Here is a 27,995-nt window from a genome sequence, read left to right as displayed (position 1 = left end):
GTGGGCTTCTGGGGGTCTTTATTAAGTGATGCTTTAGTCTCAGCCTCTGCCAGGGACTGGAAGTGGGGGTGATCCCACTCCCCCCAGGTTGTCCCAGACTTGCTGTCTTAGAGGAAGGAGGCAGGCAGCCAGTTCTCCTCCGAGAACAGTCTGGGAAGCTAGGCTAGTGCTCTGGGGTGGGGAACAGCAGAGCTGAGATCCCCGACCCTCAACCCCCAGCCCGAGCTGTATGTGCAGCCCGAGCGGGAGGGGCCGAGGCAATCCTGGCCAAAGCCTCCCACACTCAGCCCCACTGTTGCTGCTCCACTCACTGCCCTGAGCTATTCGTGATCTCTGCTCTCACATTCACCTCAACACTCCAGAAGCTAGCCCCATGCTCAGCTCCTCCAGGCCTTTAGTCCCGGGGAAGGACAAAAGTAGGGAAGCCCATCAGGGCAGAGGGTCCCTGGCCGGGCAGCTTCAAGAGCCTCTCCTTTCTGCTGTCCATCCGAACACAGGCCCCTCCCTAGATAGTAAGGGGGGTTGTGGCCTCAAACTTCACCCCTCTCTCCTCTTACTGGCATCCCACTCTGTCCCAGCACAGCAGCCCAGAGCACAAAGCGCAGTGACCATGGGGCTGGCGGGCACAGAAGCCCTCATTGGCATATAGGCCAGACTGCCTGCAGCCGTCGTGGGCCTGCTCCCTGCCCTGGAAGCTAGACGAACGGAGACAGAAAACAGAAGTGGGGCAATGGGTGTGCATCCCCTGCAGCAGGAGGAGGGGATCTAAGCCCTGCCCTGTTACTGGCGCAGGCAGCTCCAGGCCCCTCTTCCTTAAGAGTCCCCAAGGCTCCAGAGCTGCCCAGCCCCTGCAAAGGGAGATGAGAGGGGGATGGGTGGTCCTCAAGGAGAGGAAGGGTCTGCAGAGAACCACCCAGACACCTGGTGTTACCCAACTCTACCCCCAGGCCCAGAGGGCCCAAACTCCTGGCACCAACCACCCTGCGTCTTGGGTGAGGAAGAAGGGCCCCTTCTGCTGTCCCTTCCCCTCAGAGGTCCAGGAACCACTCCAACGAAACGCAGACACCCGTGCCTGCCACCTGCCCCTGGGGAAAGCAGGGGGGCTGAGGCAGGAAGGCTGGCTAGGGGCCAACAGGCCTCTCCTGCTCCAAGCACTTTCCTTGCTTTCCTGACGTCATCTTGGCAACAGGGGGACCCCCGCCCTCCCAGCTGGCTCCTGGGCCCTCCCTGCAGCCTGTGTGCAGCTGGGCTTCCTTCCTGTGTGCGTGCGTGAGTCTGCGTGTGGTGGGGTGACTACAGGTGGTGGTCCTGGCTGCCAGGGAGGGCAGGAGAGATCTGGAGTCAGCCCCGCTGCAGGGCCTGGGGGTCGGTCTCAACCAATCTCCTTCCACTGCTTGTAGAAGTCCAGAACATTCTTGATGTCCACACTGGCATGTGCAGCGGCCTGCAAGGCTGCCTGTAGAATTGGGGGGAGGACAAATGGAGGAGGGTCTGACCTCCCAAACTCTGGGACAAGTCGTTGAGGGGCTGGGGAAGGGGTGATGGAAGAGGAAAAGGGCAGCTGTCTGGTCTGAGGGAGTCGACACCGGTACCTCCTCCCCATTCCACACTCTGCCAAACATCACCCCATGACCCACCTGCATAGGGCCTGAGAGCGTGCTGGGGTTGTCCAGTGGAAGGCCTGTGATGATGGTCACCATGCCACTCGGGTCCTCCTCACCTGCCCCCTGGGCCAGAGTCAGCTGTTTGCAGCTGTCCAGGATCTTATAGAGCGTCCTGGTGGGAGCAGGGGGAAGGCGGGCCAAGCCCCAGCATTAGCACAGCCTGAACACCAGATCTCCAGGGCACAGGGGAAGCTGGGGGTGAGGAGGGCACCAGGAGAGAGCGAGAGAAACCAGGCAGCCCAGAGGAGAGGGTCCTGGAAGCTGGCCCCAGAGGACATGCTACAGGGACTGGGCAAAGGTTCAATGAGTGAGGAAGCTGAGCCCAAGGATCTCAGGGCCACGGGGGCTCAGATGCTGGAGCAACTTCTCACTCCATCTAAGGTGAGACCTGCAGGAGGCCTCCGGCAGAATAAGCCTGGCCCCGCGCTGGTCCTGCTGCCTGTTACGGAATTCTCCGGCCCCGTCCCTCTGTCCTGGGGAGTGCCCACAGAGGAGCAAGGTAGGCAGCCTATCTGAGGTTCTAGGGGTGGGGGCTGAAATTTTACCAGGCATCTGCATCCTGCCTCTTCAGCTTATGCCGCTCAAAGCTCTTCCCCACCTCTTTCTGGCAGCGAATGTACCTGCAAAGGAGACGAGAGAGTGAAGGTTGGGGGCAGGGGAGAGGGAGGGCACCTCATACAAAGCAGGCCATTGTGGCGCAGGGGACCCAGTTTTATCGGGGGGGGGGGGGCACGTCTCCCACATCACAGGTCTGTTTGGAGTCATTCTGAAGTGGCTTCCTAGCTGCTGAGCCCAGCTTGCTTTTCCTCCTGATAACATCAATTCTTTGGTTCCTCCCTGGGGAGGAGCTGGGAGGGGAGAAGCAGCAGGTGCTTTTCAAGTCAGTGCTTCTGGAGACAAGGTCCAAACAAGCAGGCTTTGTGCAGCTTTCTGACCAGGCAAGGGCAAATGCAGAGGAGGGGTGGGCCAGCCAGCAGAGAGCAGGGAGCTTTCTCCCTCTTCCCTACACCCAGTGTCTAGTCCTTTTCTGGCCCCAAAGGCCAGAAGGAAGGGCCTGTGCTGGGCTGAGCACCTATACACTGCCATCTGTCCCCTCAGCCCCATGGGAAGCCCCTGGGCAGCCCCGATGAAGGCACTCCCACCTTGGTCAACCTGATCACCTAAAGCAGGAGAACCTCCTGCAAAGGAGTCCATAGGTTGGAGGTGGGGGCTTGTTCCCCTCTCCCCGGTCACAGTGATCTCATGTTTGCCCCAGAGGTAGATGGACAGCAGGTCACTGTTCCCCAACAGGGCTCCTAGCTCCTCCAATCGCTGTCTATTTCAGCACCTAAGACCCTGACTTCTAATTATGTCTTCGGCTTCCCTCCCCAGGCAGTGAGCCAACTGTGACCAGGGGCCACGTGTCTTACACGAGGAACACACGCATTTGTTGTCTGTGCTCAGCAGAGGTCCAGCCAGGCCTGCACTCACCTGTTCCCTTTTTTAAACTCTGCCTCCAGGTATCGGATCCCATCCCGGGCCCCGGGGTGTTCCTTCTTCAGCAAATCCAGGCCATCGATCACTGGCGGGCAAGATGGGGGGTGGGGGAACGACAAAACAGATGAGCTCAGGCTGTCGTGACATGGGGCTCTGCAGAAGCATCTGCACTCACTCCAGGACACACTGCAGGAAAAGGGGCCGTAGCTCCTACAGGAATCCTGAAGTTCTTTCAAAGACTGACCTTCTGCCAACAATGTATGTTGGCAACTTACCAACTGCTTTCACTTAGATTTTCTCATCTGTTTCTCCCAACCATCTTGTGAGTCAGGGTTTAACAGGGATTGTCATGCCCACTTCGCAGATGAAATGACTGAAGTTCAGAGAGGCGGCAGGACTTGACCAAGGCCACTGTGTGTAAACTGGGCCCCAAGTAAGGGTCTCTCAATCCCAAGCCAGATTCTCTTTTAGCCACACTCTCTGCTCCCACCTCTCCAATATACTCACCTGTCCTTGGGATGATGACAATGAAGCGGCCACTGGTGGCCAGCTGGCGGATGACAGGGAGGTGGTGGCAAAGGGCTTGGGTGTCGGGGACGAGGTAGGGAGACATTGCTGACTGGGCCTTGGGCTGCTGCAGGCTCCCTTCCAGCTGAGAGACCTCGAGCTGTTGAGAGAAGGCAGAGTGGGTGGAGCTGCGTGCAGCCTGGGCAGGGGAAGAATGGTACTCAAGGTGGCTCTTATGGGGCTCCTCCTGCTGCCAATGGGAACAAGGGACCCCTTCGACGAATGGCCTCATAGGAAAAGTAGACAGAAACAAGTGGTAAAGGAAAGAGGAAGAGAAAGAGAAGGAAAAGAGACAGAAGTGAAGGCAGAAGGGACCACAAAAGCTCAGTGACAAGTCAGCAGCTGGAAGGCAGTCTAGGAGGCTGGGAGGGTAGCCAGGGCAAGGTAGAGAGCCACAGCGGGCAGAACAGGGGCTGAAGCTGGAGGGCTGAGGACGTGCCAGGGGGCTTCAGGCAATAACCAGATCAAGAGCAGAAGGAGCGCGGGGCCCCAACTTCTTACCTGAAGTCGTAGCTGGGCCATGTCTCTCATTAGCCTGTTCCGCCGAGCTTCCTCCTGTGCCTACAAGGGGAAAATACCAGGTGCTAAGCTTGGGACAAGAAGCTCGGGGAATGAATATTCCTTTCTCCAGTGATCAAGAAGACCAAAAGGGATTCCTGGGGTCTGAAATAGGTACGGCCTCATATAAAGTCAGCTCTCTATCACTCCTGATAAGTGAGGGGAAGGGAGGTGTGGGAGAAAAAATATCCCTCCTGTGTAATCTGAACACACTTCATTAGCAGCCCACAGAAGCTCACGCCTCCCAGGGAGAGAGGGAGGGGATGGCACCTGTCTGTGTCTCAGGGTTCCACCTCTGCTCCTCTCAATCTGTCCTCCCTCCCAGGGGATACCATCCATGCACCCCTTCACTTTCTATCATCATCCACTTGCCAACTTCTTCCAAAAGCTGCAGCTTCAGCCCAGACCTGACCACTCCTGAGTTCCAGACGTACATACCCAAATGCCTACTTGACAGCCCAACCTGTTTCTCAGAACCTGCTTCTCATCCTCTAGTGTACCCCAGCTTGCTAAGTAAACCACCATCTGCCAAGCCAGAAAGCTTAGCTAGCTTTGACTTTTCCCTCTCTTTCAGCCCCAGAAGCTATCAGCCTCCCAGTCCTGTCAACTGTACCTCCTAAAAAATCATTCACATCCCTCTGCATCCCTCCATCTTCAACATGCAACCCCGGTCTAAGCCAGTACCTCCCACCTTGACTATTATAACCACCTTCTTTTTGGTCTCTGCCTCCAGCCCAACTCATTTTCTCTGCCTGCAACCAAGGCAATCTTTCAAAAACCATCTGCTGTCCACCATGGCCCTGACTAAAAGTCCTGTGATGGTTTTCCTTTGTCTTCTAGATGAAGTCCAAATTCCTTAGTACGGTCTAAAGATGGGGACTTATTCTGAAAGACATGGGGAGCCACTGAAGGCTCTTTGGCAAACTGGCATCATCAGAGTGATGCTTTAAAATATTAATCTGGAATGTATAATCTCATCCTCATCCTAAGAAGACACCAGACAAAGCCCAGTGAGGGGCATTCTACAAAACAACTGAACAATACTCCTTAGGACTGCCAAGATTATAAAAGACAAGGAAAGGGACTTCCCCGGTGACGTGGTGGTTAAGACTCTGGGCTCCCAATGCAGGGGGCATGGGTTCGATCCCTGGTCAGGGAACTAGATCCCACACGCATCCCACAACTAAGGAGCTCGCCTGACTCAACTAAGATTCAGTGCAACCAAATAAATAAATAAATATTAAAAAAAAAAAAAAGGACATGGAAAGACTGAGGAGACATTAAAACAATCAAATGTAATGTGGGATTCTGGAGAAGAAAATAGACATTTACAGGAAAACTAGTGAAATCTGAATAAAGTCTGTAGTTAACAGGATTGTACCAATCCTAACTTCTTAGTTTTGATAATTATACTATGGTTATGAAGTGTCCACCTCTTACCCACCTGTGGAGTGTCCCCTTCGAGAAACTCTGGTAGAGAAAGCAAAGAAGGGAGGCAGAAGACCAGACCCATCGGGAAAGAGGGGTCCCTAAACCAGGCAGACACTAGAGCCCAGAGAGTAGGAGCAGCGCCCCGCCTGGCTTGCAGAGAAGCTAAGCTCCCACAGCAGCTTAGAACAAGGACAAGAGCCTGGTCTTTCCAATTCCAGAGCCCTGGCTCTGCCACTGATACCTCCTCCTTTGTCATTCTGAGCCTCCTTGTCTATAAAATGAGGCTGCAAGCACCCACCTCACAGGGCTGTTACAGAGTTAAATGAGATGTCACAGGCAAAGCAGCTTTGCACATGGAAAACTCTCGGTAAATGATGGGAGAAGGCAATATGACAAGGACCACGCTGCTGCTGCCAGGGGATAAACCCCTTGGGGTGGAAACGTGACTCAGGCAGAGCAGGAGGCAGTCCCAGCAGGCAGTGTGGCCTGAGTCCACCGTGGCCTGTGGTGTCTAGCACCACACCAGAGGGGCTTTCAAGTATTCCGTGCCCCCAGGAGGAGTCTTCGGGAGGTTTAGGCCAGAGGAAATGCCTGCAAACACTCTAACATTTTTTGAAGCTGTGTGACTTCCCTGTAATTATTTTTGTAACCCCCTGTGTTTCCCCCTATGCAACAGCAATGAAAGCCTTAACACAAAAGGTTAGTTTTTAACAAAACGTGCTTGCTTTTAAGGCAGCAAGGAGGGGGGTTTCTGGGGAGACTGTGCCCCTTCCCATCCGCAGGAAGGGGGTGCTCATAGGTCGGGGAGCCTGCGGCTGGGGAAAGGAAGAACATGGGGGAGGAGACTGGCTTGAGATGAAGAAGAACCCCTGGGCTTGCCAAGACACGTGGGCCGTGCTTCCCGTGCCAGACACCACCCCCCCAAATGTACTGGTGCCACTTAGCTTGGGGAGGACAACACGCCCAGGGTTGTGCAGGCCCCACTAAAGAACCCACAGTGTTGCTCACGAAGTATTAGCCTCACAAGAGAAAGGCCTGTCTTGTTTGCTGCTGTAACCCTCATGCCTAGGATACTGACGGGTCTGGCATAGAGCAGATTCTCAGTAAATATCTGTGGAATGAATGACTGACTGGAAAAGAGGTAACACAGGCCACCTCCTACTCTTTGAGGCTTCTGTGGGATGGAAGGGTTCCTGCATGGTGTCTGATGCCAGGATCCCTCCATTCCTCAGTCTTCATCCCTCGAAAAGGAAAGGGAAAGGAGCATTTTGCTGAGCACACGTACTCCACAGCACACACTCCATAATGCAAAGTGCAAAGTGCCTGCCATTCTCTATCATTGCACAGTCACAGCAACCCCATAAAGCTGATTCAACTATTCCTGTGTAACCGATGAGGAAACAGACTTAGCAAGGTTAAGTGACTTGCTCAATTCAGACTAGGAGGTGACAGAGATGGCCCTCAATCCCCAGTCAGTCTACATACAGGCCGGTGCCAGGCTGCCCCTGCTCAAAGCAACTCTCACTCCCTATCAGCCCTCAGTTCCCTCCCCAGGCTCAGTCTCCCCGGCCCCAATGACCAGGTTCTTCAGTCGAGGGCCACCAGTGTGTCTAAGCCTCTGACCCTGGGTTTCTCAGTGAGCCCATGGGAGCAGAGCAGACAGGGAGGGGAGGCCTGACTCACCATGCGGAACTGGGCCTGGGCCTGCTGCAGCAGGCTCTCCTGCTCAGACTGGGCGATGCTGACGAAGATGCCAACCTCTGGGTTGAACTGCAGGATGCTGCCTTGCAGGCGGGCAACGAAGTGGCCAAAGCTGCGGATGCAGCAGATGCGCACGACCGTCTGTGAGGAGACATGGGAGGCGGCCCGGCTGAGCAGGGCCCTCCAGGCCCGCTGGGCCCCGCTCCTCCCCTCCGCCGTCCCTGCCAGTCCAACCAACTCAGCAACACGGGCTCCCTCGTAAGGCCTGTGGTCTATGGGGTGGAAAAGAGGAGCGCCGAGGCCCAGGGCCTCTAGCTAACGGAAAAGGAGTGGGCAAGTAGGGCGAGGAGACTCCCAGAAGGACTAGAGAAGCAGGACTCAGGGCTGAGAAGAAAGAGACAAGGGCATGGGCTGGGAGTGATGAGACCTGGGTTCTTATGCCATCTTTCTCTGGGTCTCAGATCCTAACGTGTAAAATGAAAGGACAAACTAGATCACCATTTCCAACTTATGTTTTTGGCCAGCAAAACCCTTCTTTCCCCATCAAACAAAAATCTTATCTAGAATGCTAAAATATAAAACAGACTATCAAGCCAAGCTGGAGAAGGAGGAACCAACGAGGGGGTGGGGGTGGTGTGTGTGTGTGTGTTGGGGACGGGGGCTGGGACGCCTGTCCACTTGGCTTCCCTTTGCTGCCCCAAGACGGCCCATGTGGTGACACAGATTCAAGGGTGAAAATCACTGGACTAAATGGGTAGCACATGCCCTTCCAGCTCCAACTTTCTGTTTGCTGGTCAGCTTAGAGGAGGCTGGGCTCAGAAAAGAAAAGAGACCAACAGAGATTTCAAAGCCCTAATACTTTACTTGTTTTGTCCTCTCCAAAAAGCGGAGAAAGGGGAAGGAGGCTTGTTCTACAAAGGGAGACACTACCAACAGCAAACCTGTGGAAGGACATCCTGCCAAGGAGGAAAGGAAGTCCAAATGGTTCACCGAGTGAAAAAGGACTCACAGCTGCAGCCCCAGGGACATGCTCCCTGTCTGGATGGAAGGGGTGCCTGCCCGTCCCCTCCAGCCCTGAACCCCTGCTTTGCTACTGAGTCTGATGAACAACAGAGCTTGTGGCGTGAGAAATGATATCCCCACCTCCTCTGAGGTGCTGAGCAAGAGCCGATCCGTGTCGAAGTTAAAGCGTCTGTGGGCAGCCCGGAGGGGAGGCAGGTTGCGAAGGGCCATGTCCTCTGGGAGCAGCAAGCTAGACGGGAGGTCAGGCAGTTCACAACCTTCAAGAAGATCCTGGACCTCAGGACACAGGACCAGGCCTGGGGAGAAAGAGGACACATGAGGCCACCTGCTCTATGGGAGCCCCCAGTCAGAGGGACACAGTCCTTCCTCAGAGGCTGTGAGACAGGACATACTCCTCGGACACAAAGTGGGGAGAGGTGGCGGGGAGGAAAGGAGAGATGGGTACACAGGGCCATCAGGCAGAGCTTTAGGAGACCAGAGCTGGGAGGGTTAGAGGACCGCTCAGACTGGGATGGCCCCCTGACAGAGGGACAATTACACTAGGATGGATGTGAGAGGAGGAGCTCTGGAAGAAGGAATGGACTGTCCTTGGGTGAGTCCAGAGGTAGGAGAAGGCGATTTCTAGCTGGAAGGTGGCAGGAGGGGATGACCCAGACAGATGGGCTCTGAAGGTCAAGGTCAATTCTCAATGAGGAAGGCAGCGGTGCCACACCAGTGACTGGGGCTGGCTCACAGGCTCCCCTCACTCTGCTCTTGCCACTCCACTGCCTTCCCCAGGGAGCACACTCCCTGGTGGACCAGGCCACCTGCCCACAGTGGGGCAGTGTTGGGGCAGGAAACCAGAGAGGCCCAGACCACAATGATTGCTGTGTGTTAGGGAGGATAGGCAGTGAATCCCATTAACCTCCTTACCCTAAGGACCAGGTTACCAGGAAGGGGGAGGCGGGCTTTGTGGGGCCAGTGAGGGAGAGAGAGGGAGGACAGTGCCAGGGACTCACTCACCAGACTCTTGGAGTTCGCCAGCAGCTGGCAACAGATTAAGCAACACAGAGAGGCGGTTCCACAGACTTTGAGAGCTCTTGAGGGAGAGAGAGAAGAGGAAGCCTTCAGCTGGGGCAGTGCTGGAGGCTGGCAGTGAACAAGAAAAGCACTATATCTGAGGGGTCTGGGGCTATGGTCACAGGCCTAGAAGCGTTTGAGAGAAAAATTAACAAAAGAGGCCAAGGCGGGGCTCACGGAGGACTTGGAAAACAGGGAGGAATGAAGAAGGGGACCATGAAGCCTCACTGAACTTCATCAACCACTGAAGGCTTGAAACCACAGGAGAAACTCTCTGGATCTTGGTAGTGGAAAAAGCTAGAGCGCTGGAGGAAGCTTCTCCCTGTCTAGCACAAACTTTTCCTTTCAGCCCTCCACGTGTCCACACTGGGCCACCTCTCTGGGGATATGATCATCTTCACCACACCGCCCTCGATGACTAACAATGACTAACTAGCTGTCATCAGGCACAAGCACATGCCCAAGGCTGTGCCTGGCCCTGACCTAAACTCCCTCATCTAGGGAAGAGGGCGACCTGCAGAGAAAAGGGTCTTCCACAGCAGGCAGGTGTGCTACTGGAATAAAGGAACACTGAAGAAAAGCCTCAGGGCACTGGAGGCTCAAGATTAAGACTCTGAACCTGAGAAAGGAAGGAAAAGGTCACAATCACGCCAGCCAGTCTTCATGGCAGCCCGCTTCTGACACCACTCACTCCAGCTACAGGACTCTCTTTAAGCCGTTTCCCTGCTCACAACACCTGCACCTTGTCTGAACATCCTGTCACTTCCCAGTCTCATCTCTCTTGTCACAACTCAGTGCTCTCTCCTTTCTCTGGACTCCGGTGTTTACCTATCAAGGTTAGCCCTTGGACACATACTGTCACAGACGTTACTCATAATGGCAGGCATTATGCCTAGCGTTGGGGACACAAAGCAGAATAAGCAGTGCTATTTTCCCAGTCCACAAAATTTGTATCCCAGCCCAGGCCACAGACTCTTTGAGGGCAAAGGTCATGCCTAATCCTTGCCCTGTAAAAAGCATAAGGAGCCAGCACAGAGCAGGTGCTTGACAATAACTTTTGTCTTGACCAGCCCACCTGAGGGGATTCCCACACCCCATCCTGGCTGGCACCCTCCCCTTACACCTTGGGACCTGACGGAGAGCAGTGGGAGTGGAGTGACGCACCTGCGCACACACTATGATGAGGTCGGGGTTAGTCCGTAGCCAGTCCAGGAAGACTTTCACAGCAGGAAGCAGGCCTTCCGCCATCAGGACTTGCAGCTTCTCCTGGATGCTGCGCTCATTCCGACAGGAGCGCCCACTAGACTCACTTCCCTCCGACTCAGAGCCCTCTTCAGAGGCTGGGGATGGGTGACAGAGAACCAGGATGAGCGACTAGTAGGCACATGGCAACAGGCTTCAGCTCTGTGCGGGGAGCATGCCCCAACCTGCTTGGACTCTTCTGAAGAATTCTGATGTGAGAAGAGAGGACTCAGGCTCCTGCCTAACTTTTCTAGGCTCACTAACTAGTTGCTATTTTTTTTTTTTTTTTTTTTTTTTTTTAATAGTTGGTTTTAAGCCAAGAGCCTGGTGCCTTTTAAAATACGAGCTAAGGAGCTTCCCTGGTGGTGCAGTGGTTAAGAATCTGCCTGCCAATGCAGGGTACATGGGTTAGAGCCCTGGTCCAGGAAGATTCACATGCCGCGGAGCAACTAAGCCCGTGCACCACAACTACTGAGCCTGCGCTCTAGAGCCCACGTGCCCCAACTACTGAAGCCCGCGTGCCCTAGAGCCCATGCTCTGCAGCAAGAGAAGCCACTGTGATAAGAAGCCCACGCAATACAACGAAAGAGTAGCCCCTGCTTGCCGCAACTAGAGAAAGCCCGTGCACAGCAACGAAGACCCAACGCAGCCAAAAATAAATAAATTAAATAAATAAATTTAAAAAAAAAACACGAGCTAATTTGTGAGGTCTACAGCTACTCACTCAACTGATATTTATGATGTGCCTATACTGTGCAAAAGGCAGGGCAGACAGTCAGAAGTGAGCTACAGGTGGGGAGAAAAGGGGTACAGAATTAAAAGAACTACTTCCAACTCCTAGCTCTTCAAGTCTGCAGGTTAGAACACTAAGTAGTTCACACTCCAACTCTGAGCATCAGCTTCCTCATTTCTTTTATTCATTCAAAGTCCCAACCATGTGCCAAGCACTGTGTTAGGTAATGAGGATACAGCGATAGACAAAACATGGACTGCCCTGCCCTCAAGAGGCTCATGGTATTGTGGGGGAGGGACAGACAAGTCAACGGACAATGTCACTCAAGTGGGAAAAGGCTGGAAGTTGCCAAGGTGCAGAGTCTACAGGAGCCCACAGGAAGCCTACCCTTGGAGGAATCCCAGACCAAGTGACTTTTAAGCTAAAATCTAAAGTGAGAATTAGGCAAGCAATTGGCTAATTGAGAGGCTCGGGGCAAGGGAGGAAAAGTATATTCCAGACCAAAGCAACACCGTGCACAGAAGCTTGGAGGTAAAGAACAGAATTTAGAATAGGGATGATAACTCTTCCACCACAAGACTGCAGTGAAAATTAGATAAGACCCCCAAAAAATCCAACCTAGTGCTTGGCATAGAGTAGATGCCGCAAATGCTCACTGCTGCTGCTGACCAGGTGCCCCCTTTGCACCTCAGGGGAAGACCCTCAGGGAAACAGTCTCATTCTAATCCACCTGCCCTGGTGGGTGTGGTTTTTCTAGCTTCCAGGAGCCCTGGTAGGACCTGGGATGGCACGGGAGGGAGTTACAGCTGCAGTGCTGTGTAGGGAGAAAAGCCCCAAACCCACGGGGCAAGGTGGGAGTGGGAGGAGAATAAGACCATGAAATCAGTTGGGAGCTGAGAATAAGGAAGTGAGCAGCAGAGGGGATTCCCAGGAAAAAACTCCAGGCCACACTACAGGCAGAAGCCGAAAGCCAGGCAGTGAGGGTGGGGATGAGAGGTACTCAAACAGAGAAAAAAGTGGCCTCTCTCAGATGAGTGCCGATGGTATAGAGGTGAGGACCAGAGCAAGATGATGAAGAGAGGCCCAAGTACCTGGCTCTGAGGGCTTGTCCACATCCCCATTGACACAGGGCCTGCGGCTGGCCAAGGTGGGAGCTTCGGTGGTGGGCTGGAGGAGCAGGTTGCTGAAGGTGGGGGCCAGTCGGAAGCAGCGTTTAGTCTGGAACATCTGGGTGGACATGGCTTGTAGATTGCTGGCAATGCTGGCCTCACTGGGGCCCAGTGGGCCATTGAGGGATTCAGGAGCCTCTGACCTGGCCCGAGGTGGCTCCAGGGCTGGGGACCGTGTCCCTTCCTCGTCCTCCATATCTTCCAGGTCTGATCGGGACTCTTGGCTGTTCATTTCTGAATCTGTCTCGGCATCAAAGGCTGTTCCCCCACCTTCAAGGCTCTTGTCGGAGCCACTGTCTGAGCCCTCACTGGCCCGGGCTGAGTCATGGCTCGAGTCTGAGTCAAAGCCTTCACTCAGGTCACTGTCATCACCAGCTTTGGGTGGGTGGCGCCGGCGGCGGAGGCAGGAGAGGCGGGAGAACTTGCGGCTCTTTCTGACCTCGCCATCTTGAGATGCTGCAGGAGGAGGCTCAGGACCCGGCTCCTCCACCTTCTCCAAGGGTTCCTTGGACTCTGCTTCATCTGTGGAAAGAGGATGGTCAGGTGGGGCCTTAGGGACAAACCGGAACGAGGACACTGGCAGGTGCTCTTCGACAGCACCTCCCCTGCCACAACTGTGTTCCCCTCCCACGATCCCCACACCCCATGCTAACCTTTCCACAGTCACAACCTCCCCCGTGCCTGCACCTGTGCCATCACTCTGGAATGCCGGGACGGGATTCTCGCCCTCTTCCAGCTCAGCTTGCAGCCGTATGTTGACATGATTGACAAGGTGGGAGAAGAGGGCCAGGGTGAAGGCAATGGCTGCACTGTACTGCTTGGATCCTAAAACCAGGAAAGCCAGCATTAGGGGCCCAGGGCCCTGAAAAGGAGTAGGCTCCACTAATTTCAACCTCATCTCACCTGTTCTCAACCCTTCCAAGGATCCAACTACCTCTGAAAACTTCCTCTAAGGTAAAAAAAGACTTCTCAGGTCTCTTCACTCGCATCCTGTAATGTGGAATGTGCCAGCCCATCCTGCTTCAGGTAAGCTCATGGATGCTCTTGTCCCATCTCATCCTCCCTGGCTTTGATGCCTTCACGCAAGCGTCTCCCCATATGCCCCAAGCATCTTTGCACCCAGCCCTGCCTCCCCCTCCCTTCCATCCAACTTTGCTCTACATACACCTCCGGCAGACAGGTTTCCAGAACTGCCTAACTGCCCCCACCCCCAGCAAGTCTGAATTCCGTCTGGATCATCAGCTAAGCATCTCAACCACTGTGTCTGCCTGGGTCCTGGCCAAGGGTACGTGTGTTTGTGGGTGTAGGAGGGCGGAGGGGGTGGGAATATGCTGTCGCCTTTGTTCATTCACTAGGAGCTTCTTTAGGGCAGGGTTCCTTGCCCCTATCTCCCACAGCCAGGCAGCGACACAGGTAGTGAAGGGACTGCTTGTGGAAGCAAGTTCATGGATAAGGAGCTGCAGAAAATGGTAGTGAGGATCCCAGAAGCCAGTCGGGGAGAAATGAGGGACAGAGGGAGAGTTACCTGCTCTCTTCAAGCTGTGCACACCCATAAGGCAGATGATGACCATCTGAAAGATGAGAAGGTCCGGGAGGAAAGCATATCCACTCTCATACTCCTCCTCATCCTCACTGGCCAGGCTGAGGTTGGGTGAGGAGGGCAGGTAGAAGAGACAGAGGTTGAAGTCCTCCAGGACTGACTGGCAAAGTGATGTCAGCTCTGAGTCCACAGAGCTATGGAAGGGCAGGATAACAGGGGAGGTCAGTGATGGGGGCTGGGGCAGGCAAAAAGAGCTGGGAATACAGGATTCAGAGAAAAGACCACAGGATCCTTAGTGGAGACTTCAGAAAGAGGAGCAGGGGGAATCAGTGCTTGCTGGTCTCCAAAGCAGACAGAATAACACGGGAAGGGCAGACACGCAGTGGAAGGGATGTGGGTAGGCTTCCCATTCGGCCACTCCTTCAACATCTAGTAAGCACCCACTGTGCCAGAGGGTAAGCCACCCAGAGAATGGGCACAGAACCTAGGGTGAGACAGTGAGGGATGCCAAGAAAGGACTAACCAGCTAAATAATTTCCAATCAAAAGGCAGAATTCACCAGCCCACTCCCTCCTCTTCAAGTCCCCTGCCAGAAAGAAGCCATCGTGATGGGGCTCACAGGACACAGTTCTTGCTCACACTCTCTTCCACTCACCTGCTTTTGGGCTGCAGGAGGCTTTGCAGATACATAAAGTTCACCAGCAACCTCTTAATGTCTTTACATCTGAAATGAGAGGAGCCCAAGGTAAATGGTGAACAGCTCCAGGGTCCCTATGGTCCTACTGCACCAATTGCAGAAAAACCCCCTCTTCCCACAGGCCCCACTCACCGCTTCTTGCTGGGAGAGAGCTTCCGAGTCTCGCACTTCTTCAGCTGGTGGTACATTTTGGCTGCCTTGTCATACAGCCGCTTGAGGTTCCCATAGGCCCCCTCAAAGGACACTTCCGACTGGATGCTGAAGGAGACAGAGGTGAGCTACTGAGTCTTGGCAGAGGCAGAGGGGGAGAGGGGAAATGTCAGTCTTCCAGGGATTTAGGGAGCACTGTTTCTAGTCAATACAGGCTGCTCCCAGCCTCCCCTTCCATGTATGTACTCAGGGTGAAAGCTATCTTTCCTAATAAAATACACACATACAACTTCCAGATTAATCAGAGTAATGATGACATCTGCATCTCCTCTGTATCTAGAAATGGGACAATTAATCTCACTGAATGTTACAAACTTAACTTAGTTACCATCCCTGAAATACACTATCCTTCATCTTAAAGCACAGGCACTTAATAGGTAGCATTTAACAAGCATTTACTATGCGCAAGGATATTTACATACACTACTTCAGTTAATCCTCATGATATTCATTCAAATGCAAATATGTACTGAGCACCCAACTCTGTGCCAGGCACTGTACCCTACTATTGTCCACATTTACAGATGAGGAAGTAAAGCCTGAGAGAGCAAGTATAATGCAAAGGTCACATAACAGACTTCCCTGGTGGCGCAGTGGTTAAGAATCTGCCTGCCAATGCAGGGGACATGGGTTCGAGCCCTGGTCTGGGAAGATACCACATGCCGCGGAGCAACTAAGCCCATGCGCTACAACTACTGAGCCTGAGCTCTAGAGCCCACAGCCACAACTACTGAAGCCCGGTGCCTAGAGTCCGTGCTCCCCAACAAGAGAAGCCACCGCAACGAGAAGCCCGCGCACCGCAACAAAGAGTAGCCCCTGCTCGCCACAACTAGAGAAAAGCCCACGCGGGGCAACGAAGACCCAACGCGGCAATCAATCAATCAATCAAACAAAGGTCACATAGCTAAAACATAGTAGAGCTGAGTCTCCAACCCAAGTCTGTCTTACCGCAAAGGCTATGACCTTAAGAGCACGCTATACTTTTTAAAAAATGTCTTGTTTTTCGAAACATCTTTTAATTACAAAAAGCAGTGATAGAAAAGAAATACACGCCAGTGGTGAATTAAATATAGCTACAGGGCTTCCCTGGTGGCACAGTGGTTGAGAGTCCGCCTGCCGATGCAGGGGACACGGGTTCGTGCCCCGGTCTGGGAAGATCCCACATGCCGCGGAGCGGCTGGGCCCGTGAGCCATGGCCGCTGAGCCTGCGAGTCCAGAGCCTGTGCTCCGCAACAGGAGAGGCCACAACAGTGAGAGGCCCGCGTACCGCAAAAAAATAAATAAATAAATAAATTTTTTGGTACTCCTTCCACTGAGAAGTGGGCTCTGTGTCACCTCCCCTTAAATCTTGGCAGGGGATGAGGGTGGGAGACAACGACTATGCAACTGCTTTGACCAAGAGAATACTGCAGGAGTGACTCCACCAGTTTCCAGGCCCAGGCCTTAAGGGATTGGCAGGCTCTACTTCCAAGTTTCTTGGGTCATTATCTGCTGTTGGAGCCCTGAGCCACTATGTAAGAAGTCCATCTGCCCTGAGGAAGATACCACATGGAGAGGCCCTGAGACTACAGGGAGAGGTCCAGATGAACCAACCCTCCAGACATATCAGACCCCCAAATCAGCCAAATACCACTGCCTGACCCTAGACAATGCCACCAGGAGGAGAACTGCCAAACTGAGCCCTAGCCAAATGCCTAACCCACAAACCATGAGATATAATTGTTTAAGCATAGTAGAAGAGGACCTTATTTGGCACCTCCCAAACCTGGATGTGCTTGGCTCTCTTTGAAAGTGATTCACCCTAAATCATGATTATGAATGTGATGAGGGATCCAGGACAAGTAAGGGGGGCATTCCCTGGAAGGCATGCAAGGAATGGGAAAGATGCAATGGGAGGTTATAATATAAAACCTGGTAATCATATTCAAGAATGAATACACAAATAACAAAGGCTGGACAGGGTGTGGAGAAAAGGGAACCCTCCTACACTATTGGTGGGAATATAAATTGGTGCAACCGCTATGGAAAACAGTATGGAGGTTCCTCAAAAAACTAAAAATAGAGTTGCCATATGATCCAGCAATCCCACTCCGAGGCATATACCCAGACAAAACTATAATTCAAAAAGATACATGCACCTCTATGTTCACAGCAGCACTATTTATAATAGCCAAGACATGAAAACAACCTAAATGTCCATTTACAGATGAATGGATGAAGATGTGATACATATATATATATATATATATATATATATATATACACACACAATGGAATATCACTCAGCCATAAAAAAAGAATGAAATAATGCCGTCTGCAGCAACATGGATGGAACTAGAGATTATCATACTAAGTGAAGTAAGTCAGACAGAGAAAGACAAATACCATATCGTATCACCTATATGTGGAATCCAAAATATGACACAAATGAGCTTATCTACAAAACAGAAACAGTCTCACAGACATAGAAAACAGACTGTGATTGCCAAGGGAGAAGTGGGGGTGGAGGAGAGATGGAGTGGGAGTTTGGGGTTAGCAGATGCCAACTATTATATGTATATAGAATGGATAAACAACAAGGTCCTACTGTATAGCACAGGGAACTATATTCAGTATCCTGTGATAAACCACAATGGAAAAGAATATAAAGGAGAATGTATGTATATGTATAACTGAATCACTTGGCTGTACAGCAGAAATTAACACAACATTGTAAATCAACTATATTTCAATTAAAAAAAAAAATGAATACAGTGGATGGGAGGCCAGTCTGTAGCGATCTAGTAACGGAACAGGGTAAATATTTGTTGATACAGGAAACAGGTTTCCTTGGCCAGGAAGGCAGAATTAGGTTATTTTACTTTACACCTTAGTAGCTGACCATTTAAGCTATGAAGACCACCCTTATTCCCTTTAGGCTTTGAAGCCCAATTCACTATATAACTTCTTCTGAGATAGATTTGGCTTCTCAAGTGGACTCTGGCCCTGAATAGGTGGCAACAGTGAGCTTCCTGGCAGTTTATGTCTCACTAAGACTTAACCAACGGCATTCTCATTTACCTGTCACTCTCATGTGCATTTGGTTATGGTGACTTAGTAACCTAAGCCTAGTCAACTTTGGGTGCCCTGAAAAAATTGTTTTTTCATTCTAAGAGCTAAGTGTGAGATCCAGGGAAGCAGTGATCCACCCTGTTAAACTTGTCCCCCCGTGCTGTCATCTCTGTCACCTCAAGACACTGAAGCTCTATAGTTCTGAAGTTCTTGTCAGAGGCTACTTTGGTACCATTTTATCAACTATATCAAATTTATTTCCTTCTTCAGGAAGGCGGCAATCCTGTTATTTTTCATGACAGCAGACAGCTACTTCAGCTGCCCAAGTATCTACAAGTCCAGGTGGCTATGTGAAAAGCAGCAGGGCTGTGTCAGGATGCCCCTGAGAGAAGGGACACCCTCAATCTTAGCATTCTTCTATCTATCTCACTCAGGAGCTAGAGAAGGGAGAAAGGGAAGAGAGAAAACAAAGGAGGAATTGTGCAGACATGAAAGTAGGGCTGGGGAAAGAGCTGGCAAATACTCACCAGCGCAGGTAGCAATACATGGCTTCCACATTATAGTACTTGCTGCCGGCAAGTGTGCCCAGCTGGTTGAAGGGCATTCCTGGAGAGGAAGAAAAGTCACACAGTCTGTAGCCATAATACTCACCGAAAGCTGCAAGGCCCAACCCACGTTAAGCATCAGAGAACTCATGGGGAGAACAGTGGGTCTGCAGGCGACACTGGTGTCTCAGGTGATCAGCAGTTTAATCTTGCTCCTCCAGGGCGTTATCTATTCTAGACTCACTTCCTATCAGTCTAAGCCCACCTGGACCACCAGGGATTTCAGCACTGACAGCTGCCATTCCTTCAGCAGCAGCTGTGCCTCTTCCAATGCTGACTGAACTCCATGGAGCCCTCTCCTCTATCCCAGCTCAGTCTCTCACCTCTGAGTTCTCCTTCCTACATGCTAATCCCCATCTTTCCCTGAAATGGAGCCTGATCCGTTCCCTCACTGTGCCTCCATGGGGGCAGCTGAAGTACGGTCCCCTCTTTCTACAGAAACCTCAGGGACAGGGAAGCCATCTTGTCTCTCCCTCTTCTTCTGCCTCCTTCCTTCTTAGCTCACGACTTTCCCATTTCTCTTCTCCTTCCACCATCTTGTGAGTGTGTGTTACAAGGGTCAGAATGCAGAACCAAGGTGAAGTATGAAAGAATTGAGAGTGGGTGGGAAGGACCCAGGGGGAAGTGAGTATGGCCTGCCTGCCATCTCAACATTGTCTTCCTCTTGGAAAATGCTGCTGGGTTGGGAGGCCCCAGTGGAGGGGTCCACTTACCAATCTGGGGAGCCACTGACAGGGCTTGGTAGTAAAATCTCTCAGCTAGCAGCTCAGTGTCTACGCCAGCTAATTCATTCTGATATCGTGCTGCAGGAGGGAGAGGAGGAAAAGAAATACAATGATTCCGTGTTTCAGAAAAACCTCCCCTCATCTGGGAGTCTACTCTGGAGAACTGTAATAAGAGCCCGGGAGGAAGATACCTGAGCTAGAAGGCAGGCTGCTTGGGTCTCTGGCACAGTCTTAAGTCTGCACGACTATGGGCAAACTGTTCAACTCTCTCTTCCTTGCTGGTAGGTCCAAAATGTAAAGAATATTTAGTGTTTGTAAAGTAAAGAGGCTCTCCTTGATTATCTCTTCCCAATGAAGGGGCTGCAGCATATATAAATGCTTGAAAAGACTTCTGATATTTGGTTCTGGAATTCAACTGCTCAGTTCTAGAGAGAAGACATTACTAATGACACTTGGTCAATCTACTGTGAAACAGCTGATTCTCTCTGTGCCCCTTGCCTATAAAGGGTCCAGGAGTGGGATGGGGGCAGGGAGACGAGCCTCAGATCAATAAAGGATAATGCATCTGACAGCCACACACCGGCAGCCTAATGACAGAACCATTGTCTATCAGGACTAGAGACCGGGGGCCATAAAGCAAGAGTACTTTTCCATTCTGAGAAACATATTTCAGGCAGGTAAGTCCTCCCTGAGGTCTAACTGCAATTCCTCTAGGAATCCATGAAGAGAAAACCCCAAAGGAGAAAGACATCAAATTAAAATCTTCCTAACCCACCGCTGAAACCAGGTTATCACCCTGACTTTCTTAAAGAGCAAAGACATTTTCCTTCTTCTTGTATTCACCATCCTTTTCGACTCATGCATGAACAGTGAAAAGAAGGAAACACTGTAAACAGACTGGAGGAGAAAAGTTATCAGAGGCCACACTGCGCCTCCTGCTCTCCAATCACGTAAAGGGTGGTACCAACAAGAGCAGTTGGAGCCTGTCCTGTAGCCCAAAACAGAGAAAAATGAAAGGTTCGGATTCTTACACAAATCCCCCAGGTACACTAGACATCGGTGGCATGCCATCTGTGCCCAATCCATCTCCTTCCCTGAGGCAGACACTGGCTTCTTGCATCCTGAGAAAGAGAGAGAGAGAAAGAGAGAGAGAGATATGTTTATAAGCCCATTCCTCTGTCCCTACCTTTGGGGAAACACCTTTCCTAGGTGGAGAAAGGAGATAAAGAATCCAGGGCTAGTTTTAGAACACGGCCTTATGGGGCAGAGAAGACACCCATCCAGGACACAGATAGAGACACAGGCTCACAGGTAGACAGAAGTAGAGACACAGAAACTCATAGGCAGGGGTCATTCATAGGACAGAAAGGAACTAGAACAGATGGGCTATGGTCCTCAACCTAGGACAGCTCCCTGGGGGAAGGTCATGTGAAAGGTCATCATAGGAAGGCTTCTAGAAAGTAGAGGTGAGGCTCAAGTGTCAGTACAGTTGTGGGTGCCTTGGGTAGCAGCTCCCCACCTAAAGGTAAAAGGTTTGGGTAAAGATGGGAAACTTGCCCAGGAAGAATGGCATTTGAATGAGGCCAAGGTAAATGCTCCTGGCTTCTGCTTGGTGGGAGGTCCACAGAGAAGGCAGCCTATGGAGAGTCTATTCATGAGGGAAACGAGGTCATCTTGCCTGACCTGAGGACTGGTGGTGGCCAGAGCCAAACATGCATGGGCTCTCTCCTCTCCCTTCACCCAGGCAGCCTTGTAACTTCAGAGAGCTCCGGCTACTTGGCAGGCAGTTTTCCCATGTGCCAGGTACTGTTCTAAGTGTATTAAAATATCAACTTAAGTAATGCTCAAAGCAACCGCATGAGGTAGTTACTCTTGTTACTTCCATTTTACAGTTAAAGAAATCAAAGTTGCACAGCAGGTAAGTTGCACAGCATCCTCCTATCCATTCCACTTTGCAGCCACACTCCTGGGTGTGTAGCTCCCATTCTGAGCAGCCTTTCCTAATATTCTTTATAGAGACATCGCTGAGTTGGCTGAATGAGAAATATCAATAAGGAGAAAAACTAAAATGATTTGGGGAACTGACCCTTTGAAATAAGGGTTCTTAATCTTTGTTTAAGCTATGGACCCCTCTGGCAATCTGGTTTAACACCTATAAATGTTGCCTTGGATTGACGTTGTTTTGTTTTGTTTTGTTTTATTTTTGGCTGCGCCACACATCTTGCAGGATTTTAGTTCCCCAACGAGGGACTGAACCCGGGGTCCCAGCAGTGAGAGTGCCAAGTCCTAACCACTGGACCGCCAGGGAATTCCCCATTGTTTTGTTTTTAAATGTTTTTAAATGTACAAAGTACAGTGCTCTGCTTCTGACCAGAGAATGCTGCCACATAGTGGTGCAGACACAACCTCCATCTCTGACCCAGAATGTCTTTGTCCTGGTGAGGGAAGGGGCATGGGGATGGGGGAGGGTAGGGGGTATAAAGAGCAAGGGGAGTTGGAGGAAGAGGGAAGGAGCTCTAAAGGATAGCTGAACTGAAGAGAAAACCACCATAGCTGCCAGTACCTCAGAAGGCCAAAAAGAGATTTGCACTATCTTGAAAGAATGTCCATGATTTCCCCAACGTTTCTAAAAACTTTAATACTTTCATCAAATACTAGGAAACAATCTCTAAAGTTAAAACAAATGCCAGCCAAATTCAACTGGAAGAAAAAAATGCTATTAATAACATCTTTCAGACCTACTCTGGATCATTCCATTCCCTCCCCGACTCCCCATCGGTCTACAATCCCAGACTGAAGAGGTCTCTCTCTCTCCTTCCTTAAGATCTTTACCCCAAGTCATACGGTTGTTTGGGTAAATCCAAATTTCATGAAGCATTTGTAGGTCTTCTAGAATGCTCTCTGCCTGGCTGGGTCACAAGGTACATGGATCCTGAGGGATAAGAAGGCTAGAAGTAGAAGCATATGAACTTGCTCCTCGAGCCCACCTTTCAGGTTTCACTGACCTATGAGGGGGTCGGTGACATGGGTCCAGTCGATGCAGCACTGCAGTTCTAGCTGGTAGTGGGACTGGATATAAAGAAGGAGATGCTGGTAGAAGCCGATACCAGCGACCAGGTGTGTCCTGTAGGCACATTCCAAGGTGCTCCGGCTGTGGATATGCTGGAGATTGGGAAAGGGAAGGGGCTAGTTAAGCAACAAGATCAGAGTTCTGCTCCCCCATCCCTAATCATATTCATCTCCCTGAAGAAATAAACTTATCTTCTTGGCTCTGGAACTTTATCCACATCTCCTCTCACTCACAAGTTACCCCTATACCCTTAGACCTACTTCTCTGGTCTCCCCATCTGGGATCAGGCTCCCCTCCTTCCCTGATCCTAATTCCATATGACTCCCTCCCTTTCTGCTATCTCTTCCTTGGTTTCCCTATCTACAACCATACTCTGGCCCACTTGCCTCGCTGTCCTTTTCTTCCTTAGCTTCCCCTCTTTAGACAAACATCTTCCCAAGATCTTGACCTCCCCTTACCTTTTTGTTAGTCTTGATAAGCTGGATAACTTCGTAGTACACCTTTCTCCACAGCAGCTCCTCTGCCTTCCTCCCATAGTCCACCGGGTGCAGGAACATAAGCTTGACGCAGAGCTCACGCAGCCTGGGAGGGTGTAGAGGAGAGCATGAGAGGGACTGCCCATCCCTTGGTGAGGGACACAAGAACTGAGGACAAGAAGGCATTTGCCAACACCCCGACTGACAAATCTCTGTGCCTCGCAATAGACATCCAGGGTCAGTCAGTAGGACCCAAGACAACAGCAGTCCTGGAAGGCAGTGGGAGCCCCAAAAGACAGAGGCAGGAGCAATAAGAATTTTAATAATCTTCATTTCTTTCCCTGCACCTTTCTCTCCTTTTTACTCTGCCTCTGTATCTCCTCCTTCCTTCCTTCATTATGCAGTATGGCCAACTCCTCCAACTCAAACACCATTCTAATGGTGTTAGATGTAGAAGCTGCAGAGAGTGAGGGATCCCCTCTCCCTCTTAGGAAGGCCAGAGACGTCATACCCCATTATTGTACCATGAGGTCAGGAGATAAAAGAGAACATGTGTCTATATGTGACAGGGTTTCAGGTGGAAAGGAATAAAGAAACTGTAAGAATGTGTAGTTTAGAGTCTCAGCTTACTTGTTCCTCAAGCTAATGTTCTCTGGTTTGAACACTTCTTGATAAGCAGTTTTGTTGCAAAGGATGAGGTCAAGTCGATGCACAGCCTCCACCACGGCCCTGCAGGGAAATATAGGCAAACAGCCTCTGAGCCATGTGTATGGTCCACCTATGATGCTGGAACACTGATCCTAGAGGAAAAGCTAAAGAATTTGGGGTGGGGAAACTAAATGGCTGCAGACTGAGCTCGGTACAAAACAAGATGAACACAGTCTCCATCCTGACACAGCAGTCCCCTCAGGAGACATCTGGCAATGCTGAAGACATTTTTGATTGTCACTACCTGGGGAAGGGGAAGAAGAGGCATGCTATTGGCATTTACTGTGTGCTGCTAGACACCCCACAATACATGGGAAAGTCTACCACCATAACTATCCTGCCCCAACTGTCAACAGTGTCAAGGTAGAGAAACTCTGTGATATGGAAGGTAGACTCTCTCAATGGAAAGAGCATAGGCTGTGATGCCAGGCAAAACATCTAGGGTTTGAACCTGGCTGTGTCTTACTAACTCTATAACTTTGGGCAAAATTACCTACCTCTTTAAGCCTTAGTTACCACATGCATAAAAGTGGAAATAATAGCAGTTACCTCAAAGGGCTGTTGTGAGGATTAAATGAAATAATTTATATACAGCACTGGTATACAGTAGGCATTCAATAAATATTGGTGGAATGAATAAATTATTATTATGCAAAGGCTTATTATCTCTGACATAAAGGAAAGGCATTCCTAATATAAAATTCTGCTTTGGAATAATGGGGTAAGAGAAAGGGGGAGGGTGTCCCTAAACTGCTTAGTTATAAGGTCTCCTGGATCCTGCTGAAGGAACTGTTTCTTTAATATAAAGTGTAGGCTCTGGAACCAGACAGTCTGGGTTCAAATCCTAGCTCTACTTCTTACAAGCTATGTGGTCCTGGGTAAAAAATCTAACTTCCGGGACTTCCCTGGTGGTCCAGTGGTAAAGAATCTGCCGTCCAATGCAGGGGACATGGGTTCAATCCCTGGTCGGGGAACTAAGATCCCACATGCCGTGGGGCAACTAAGCCTGCATGCCTCAACTAGAGAGCCCATGTGCTGCAAACTACAGAGCCCACGCACCCTGGAGCTTGCACACCACAACTAGAGAGAAAAAACCCACACGCCACAACTAGAGAGAATCCTGCACGCCGCAAAGATGCCGCGTGCCTCAACGAAGATCCCGTGTGCCACAGCTAAGACCCAACGCAGCCAAAAAAAAAAAACCCTTAAAAAGAAAAATCTAACTTCCTTATGTGTCAGTTCTCTCATCTATAAAATGGGATTAATATCATCATCTACTTTGTGGGGGTTAAATTAGCTAATATATAAAGCACTTGTAACAGTGCCTTGTACACAGTAAGTACTCAAAAAATATTAGTCTTCATCCTGAGGAAGATATTCCAGACCCTAAGAGAAAAGTTCAAGGAAACTCTACAATGGATGGCCAAGAGGTGCCTGGGTAAGTATCATCTCTGGAAGGGTAAAACCCAAAGGACAGACAGCAGCTGTGAGAACAGGTGAATCAGGCACAGCTCTGGACACAAAACAACCAAAAAATAGGGAGTGATGATTCATAAAACAGTCCAAAATTGTTTCAGAACACTGAAACATGCTCCTGGGCTGGGGATGCTAGCAGGCTAGCATCTTGTGGTGGCTCAGGTGGTACACCACTAAAAGCTGTCCTGTACAGGGCGAAGTGACCGCCAACACCCGGCTGAGTGGGTGGGATGGTAATCAAGGCCTTCTCACAGGCAATCTTAAGAGCCCAGCATTTCTCCAAACACCTCCTGGGCTGCCTAGAGATGGAAGCCAAACCCTTTCAGCCATCCTGGCCCTCCATGCCAAGGGCAGCACCAGGCAGCCATCAGTGATATGCCAGCTTAGTCCCCAGGAAAGGGCTTTTAACTTCAGTGCCATGCACAGATGTGAGGAGGCTGTGTGTGTATGTATTTTTATGGACAGGCCCCAGAGCTTCCCTTAGAGTCTCAATTCAAAAAGGTTAGTAACCACTACTCAAGGAAGTTCTAACTGCAAACTCTTAAACCTGAGATGTCTCTGCACTTTCTTCCACATTTCCCATCAGACCCTAAGCTCCTCCACTAAATTGTAATCTCTAGAACAAAAACTACAAAAAAAAGTCTTGTGTCTCATTCGCTATTGTAATCCTAGGCCTAGCAGTGTTAAAAAAAAATGTTTTTAAAAAAACAGTTAAAATTGGCCTAATTAACTGGTGCTTGTGTCCCTTCCAGCATCCCTTTTCCAGCTGCCTTTTCTGAGGGGCTTAAAACATTTCAGAATTTCATTTCTGTAAACAGACTGTGGGAATTTCCCAAATTTACTGAAGGTCGGATGACAGTTACATAGTCTAACAACATATTTACCTTGGGCCAAGAAATCAGACCTTCCTCCCCCAGTTCTTCCCACCAATCAACACTGCTATAATAAATAATAAAAAGAGATCCGCTGCCTCAAATTTCCATCCTGCCCAAAGCCAACAACACACAATTACCAGCAGAGATACCCACGTGCACGCATGTAAACCACACATGCAAACATATCCGCTTAAGTCAGTCAGTTCTGTGAGGGCAGTGGCTTGAGAAAAAACAAGATTTGTGAATGATTAGAAGGATGACCAGAGCCATTTCCAAAAGCTGGAGACAAGTAAGGAATCTTGCAAGCACTGCCCACTCTCTGTCTGACAGGCAGCACTGACAATCGGCTGCATGACAAGGCACACGTGCCATCCCAGCCAACTGCTCACCCACCTGGAGACTGCTTGGGGCAGCCCACAGTGAGAGCCCTGGGGCTGATAGATTGGATCACTTTTCTATTTTTGCATCAGCCTATACTCCCCTCTGCCTTCTGGCTTAGGAAGCCAAAGCAGGCAGGATGCCTACTCAAGGGAGGAAAAGACAACATGTTCTTGACTCTTTCACTGTCAAGATGAGGCCCATGGCTCTGAAGCTGGTCTTCTCATGCAAACACCTCTGGTTCTATAGAGCCTGAGCCGAATGAAAACCCCAAACCCTACTCCCTATTAGAAAGCAGAAAACTGAATTTGGTCTCTATGCTTCAACCTACTTTGATCCAGTTCAAGAGCCCATGTTTCAGCTGCCCCACACAGAAAATCCTCGACTCGGGGCAGGAGGAGCTCACTCAGGATGGGAAGAGCTCATACTGGCCTGTTCCCAACAGAGGGCTGAAAGGCTGAAGATGTGAGTGGCACAGTGGCACTGTGGAAATCAGAAACCAGGAATGGAAGTTGCCTGGCAAGAGACTGTAGTCATGAGGCTGGAAGGAAGGCAGAACTCAGGAGTCCCCAGGTGCCCTGAAATGGGCTCCTATGACCTAAGAACATTCTGGACTCAAAGTCCTTCACCGCTCTTCCAGTCCAACACAAATAGTCTTCCAGCCTCTTTCTTTTCATTCCGATTCCCAAAACTTAGAGTCATAAGGGACCTCAAAGCCTATCAGATCCAAACCTCTCCTTTTAAGGGTGAGAAAACTGAGGCCCAAGGTTAAACTGTGAGAGAATGGCAAAGCAAGGAGCTGAACCTGGCTCTCTTGATTTCAGTCCAGGGCTCTTCCCTGTAAGTCCTTACAGGGTTCTAAGCACCATTCCCTTCCGGGTTTTTCTCCTATCTGTGACCCCACCCTCACCTTCCCAACCCCTGCAGTCCCCAATTCCCACCTTCTTACCCCAAATCCGCAAAGCTCGGTGCCAGCCCCAAGCTCACTGCGGGAGGTATCCCTCCACGTGCTTCCCTCCCAACCTCCCACCCACCCAATTCCTTCTTTCTGCTCAATCCAGCGTTACGGGGCCCCGAGCCCTCTGCTCCCTCCAAAATTGCACCCCCCCTCCCTCGCCCGCACCCCAGCCCGGCACCAGAGCCCGCCCGCCCGGGAGGCCCCGCCCCTCGCTGTCCCCCCCCCACTTCCCTTGGCGGCTGCACTCACACCCCGGCCCCTCTCACCGGTAAAGCCGCTTAGTGTGGAGGACCTTTGCTTCGGGCTCGCTGCTCTCCCCTGTGGGGGGGCCTTGGCTCATGGTGCCCGGGCCCGGGGGCGGATCCCGGTCACAGACCCCCGCCACCTACCGCTACCGCCACCACTGCCGTCTCCGACCGTAGCCGCAGCCACCACCGCCGCCGGCCCTGCTCGGCCGCCATAGCTGCGAGGCAGCTGCCCGCGACAGCTCCTCCTCCGCCTGCCAAATATCGCGATACCAGCTGGAAGTTGCGGGCCATTGGCCTGCCACTACCAAATCTCGCGAAACTCGTTTTCCCTCCCGGGAAGTTGCCAGAACTAACT

At 51.1% G+C, this 27,995-nt stretch overlaps 1 protein-coding gene across 1 annotated transcript; it reads right to left on the bottom strand.

Moving 5' to 3' along the window:
- Position 1: 1 nt before the first annotated feature.
- Positions 2-27,884, bottom strand: SMG5 (SMG5 nonsense mediated mRNA decay factor). The gene is made up of 22 exons (XM_033857183.2): positions 27,659-27,884; positions 23,628-23,726; positions 22,980-23,103; positions 22,457-22,613; positions 20,483-20,572; positions 19,440-19,529; positions 18,649-18,727; positions 14,993-15,118; positions 14,819-14,887; positions 14,149-14,357; positions 13,311-13,448; positions 12,546-13,145; positions 10,644-10,819; positions 9,423-9,498; positions 8,541-8,716; positions 7,380-7,538; positions 4,209-4,268; positions 3,648-3,807; positions 3,135-3,225; positions 2,210-2,284; positions 1,638-1,776; positions 2-1,456 (listed from the first exon to the last, which is right to left on the bottom strand). The coding sequence occupies exons 1-22, from the start codon at positions 27,730-27,732 to the stop codon at positions 1,373-1,375; spliced, it is 3,051 nt and encodes a 1,016-aa protein (XP_033713074.1). The 5' UTR covers positions 27,733-27,884; the 3' UTR covers positions 2-1,372.
- Between the last annotated feature and the right edge of the window lie 111 nt (positions 27,885-27,995).

Source organism: Tursiops truncatus, chromosome 1, assembly GCF_011762595.2.
Source record: "Tursiops truncatus isolate mTurTru1 chromosome 1, mTurTru1.mat.Y, whole genome shotgun sequence".
In the NCBI taxonomy this organism is placed as follows: domain Eukaryota; kingdom Metazoa; phylum Chordata; class Mammalia; order Artiodactyla; family Delphinidae; genus Tursiops; species Tursiops truncatus.
This window is presented reverse-complemented; position numbering and strand designations above follow the sequence as displayed.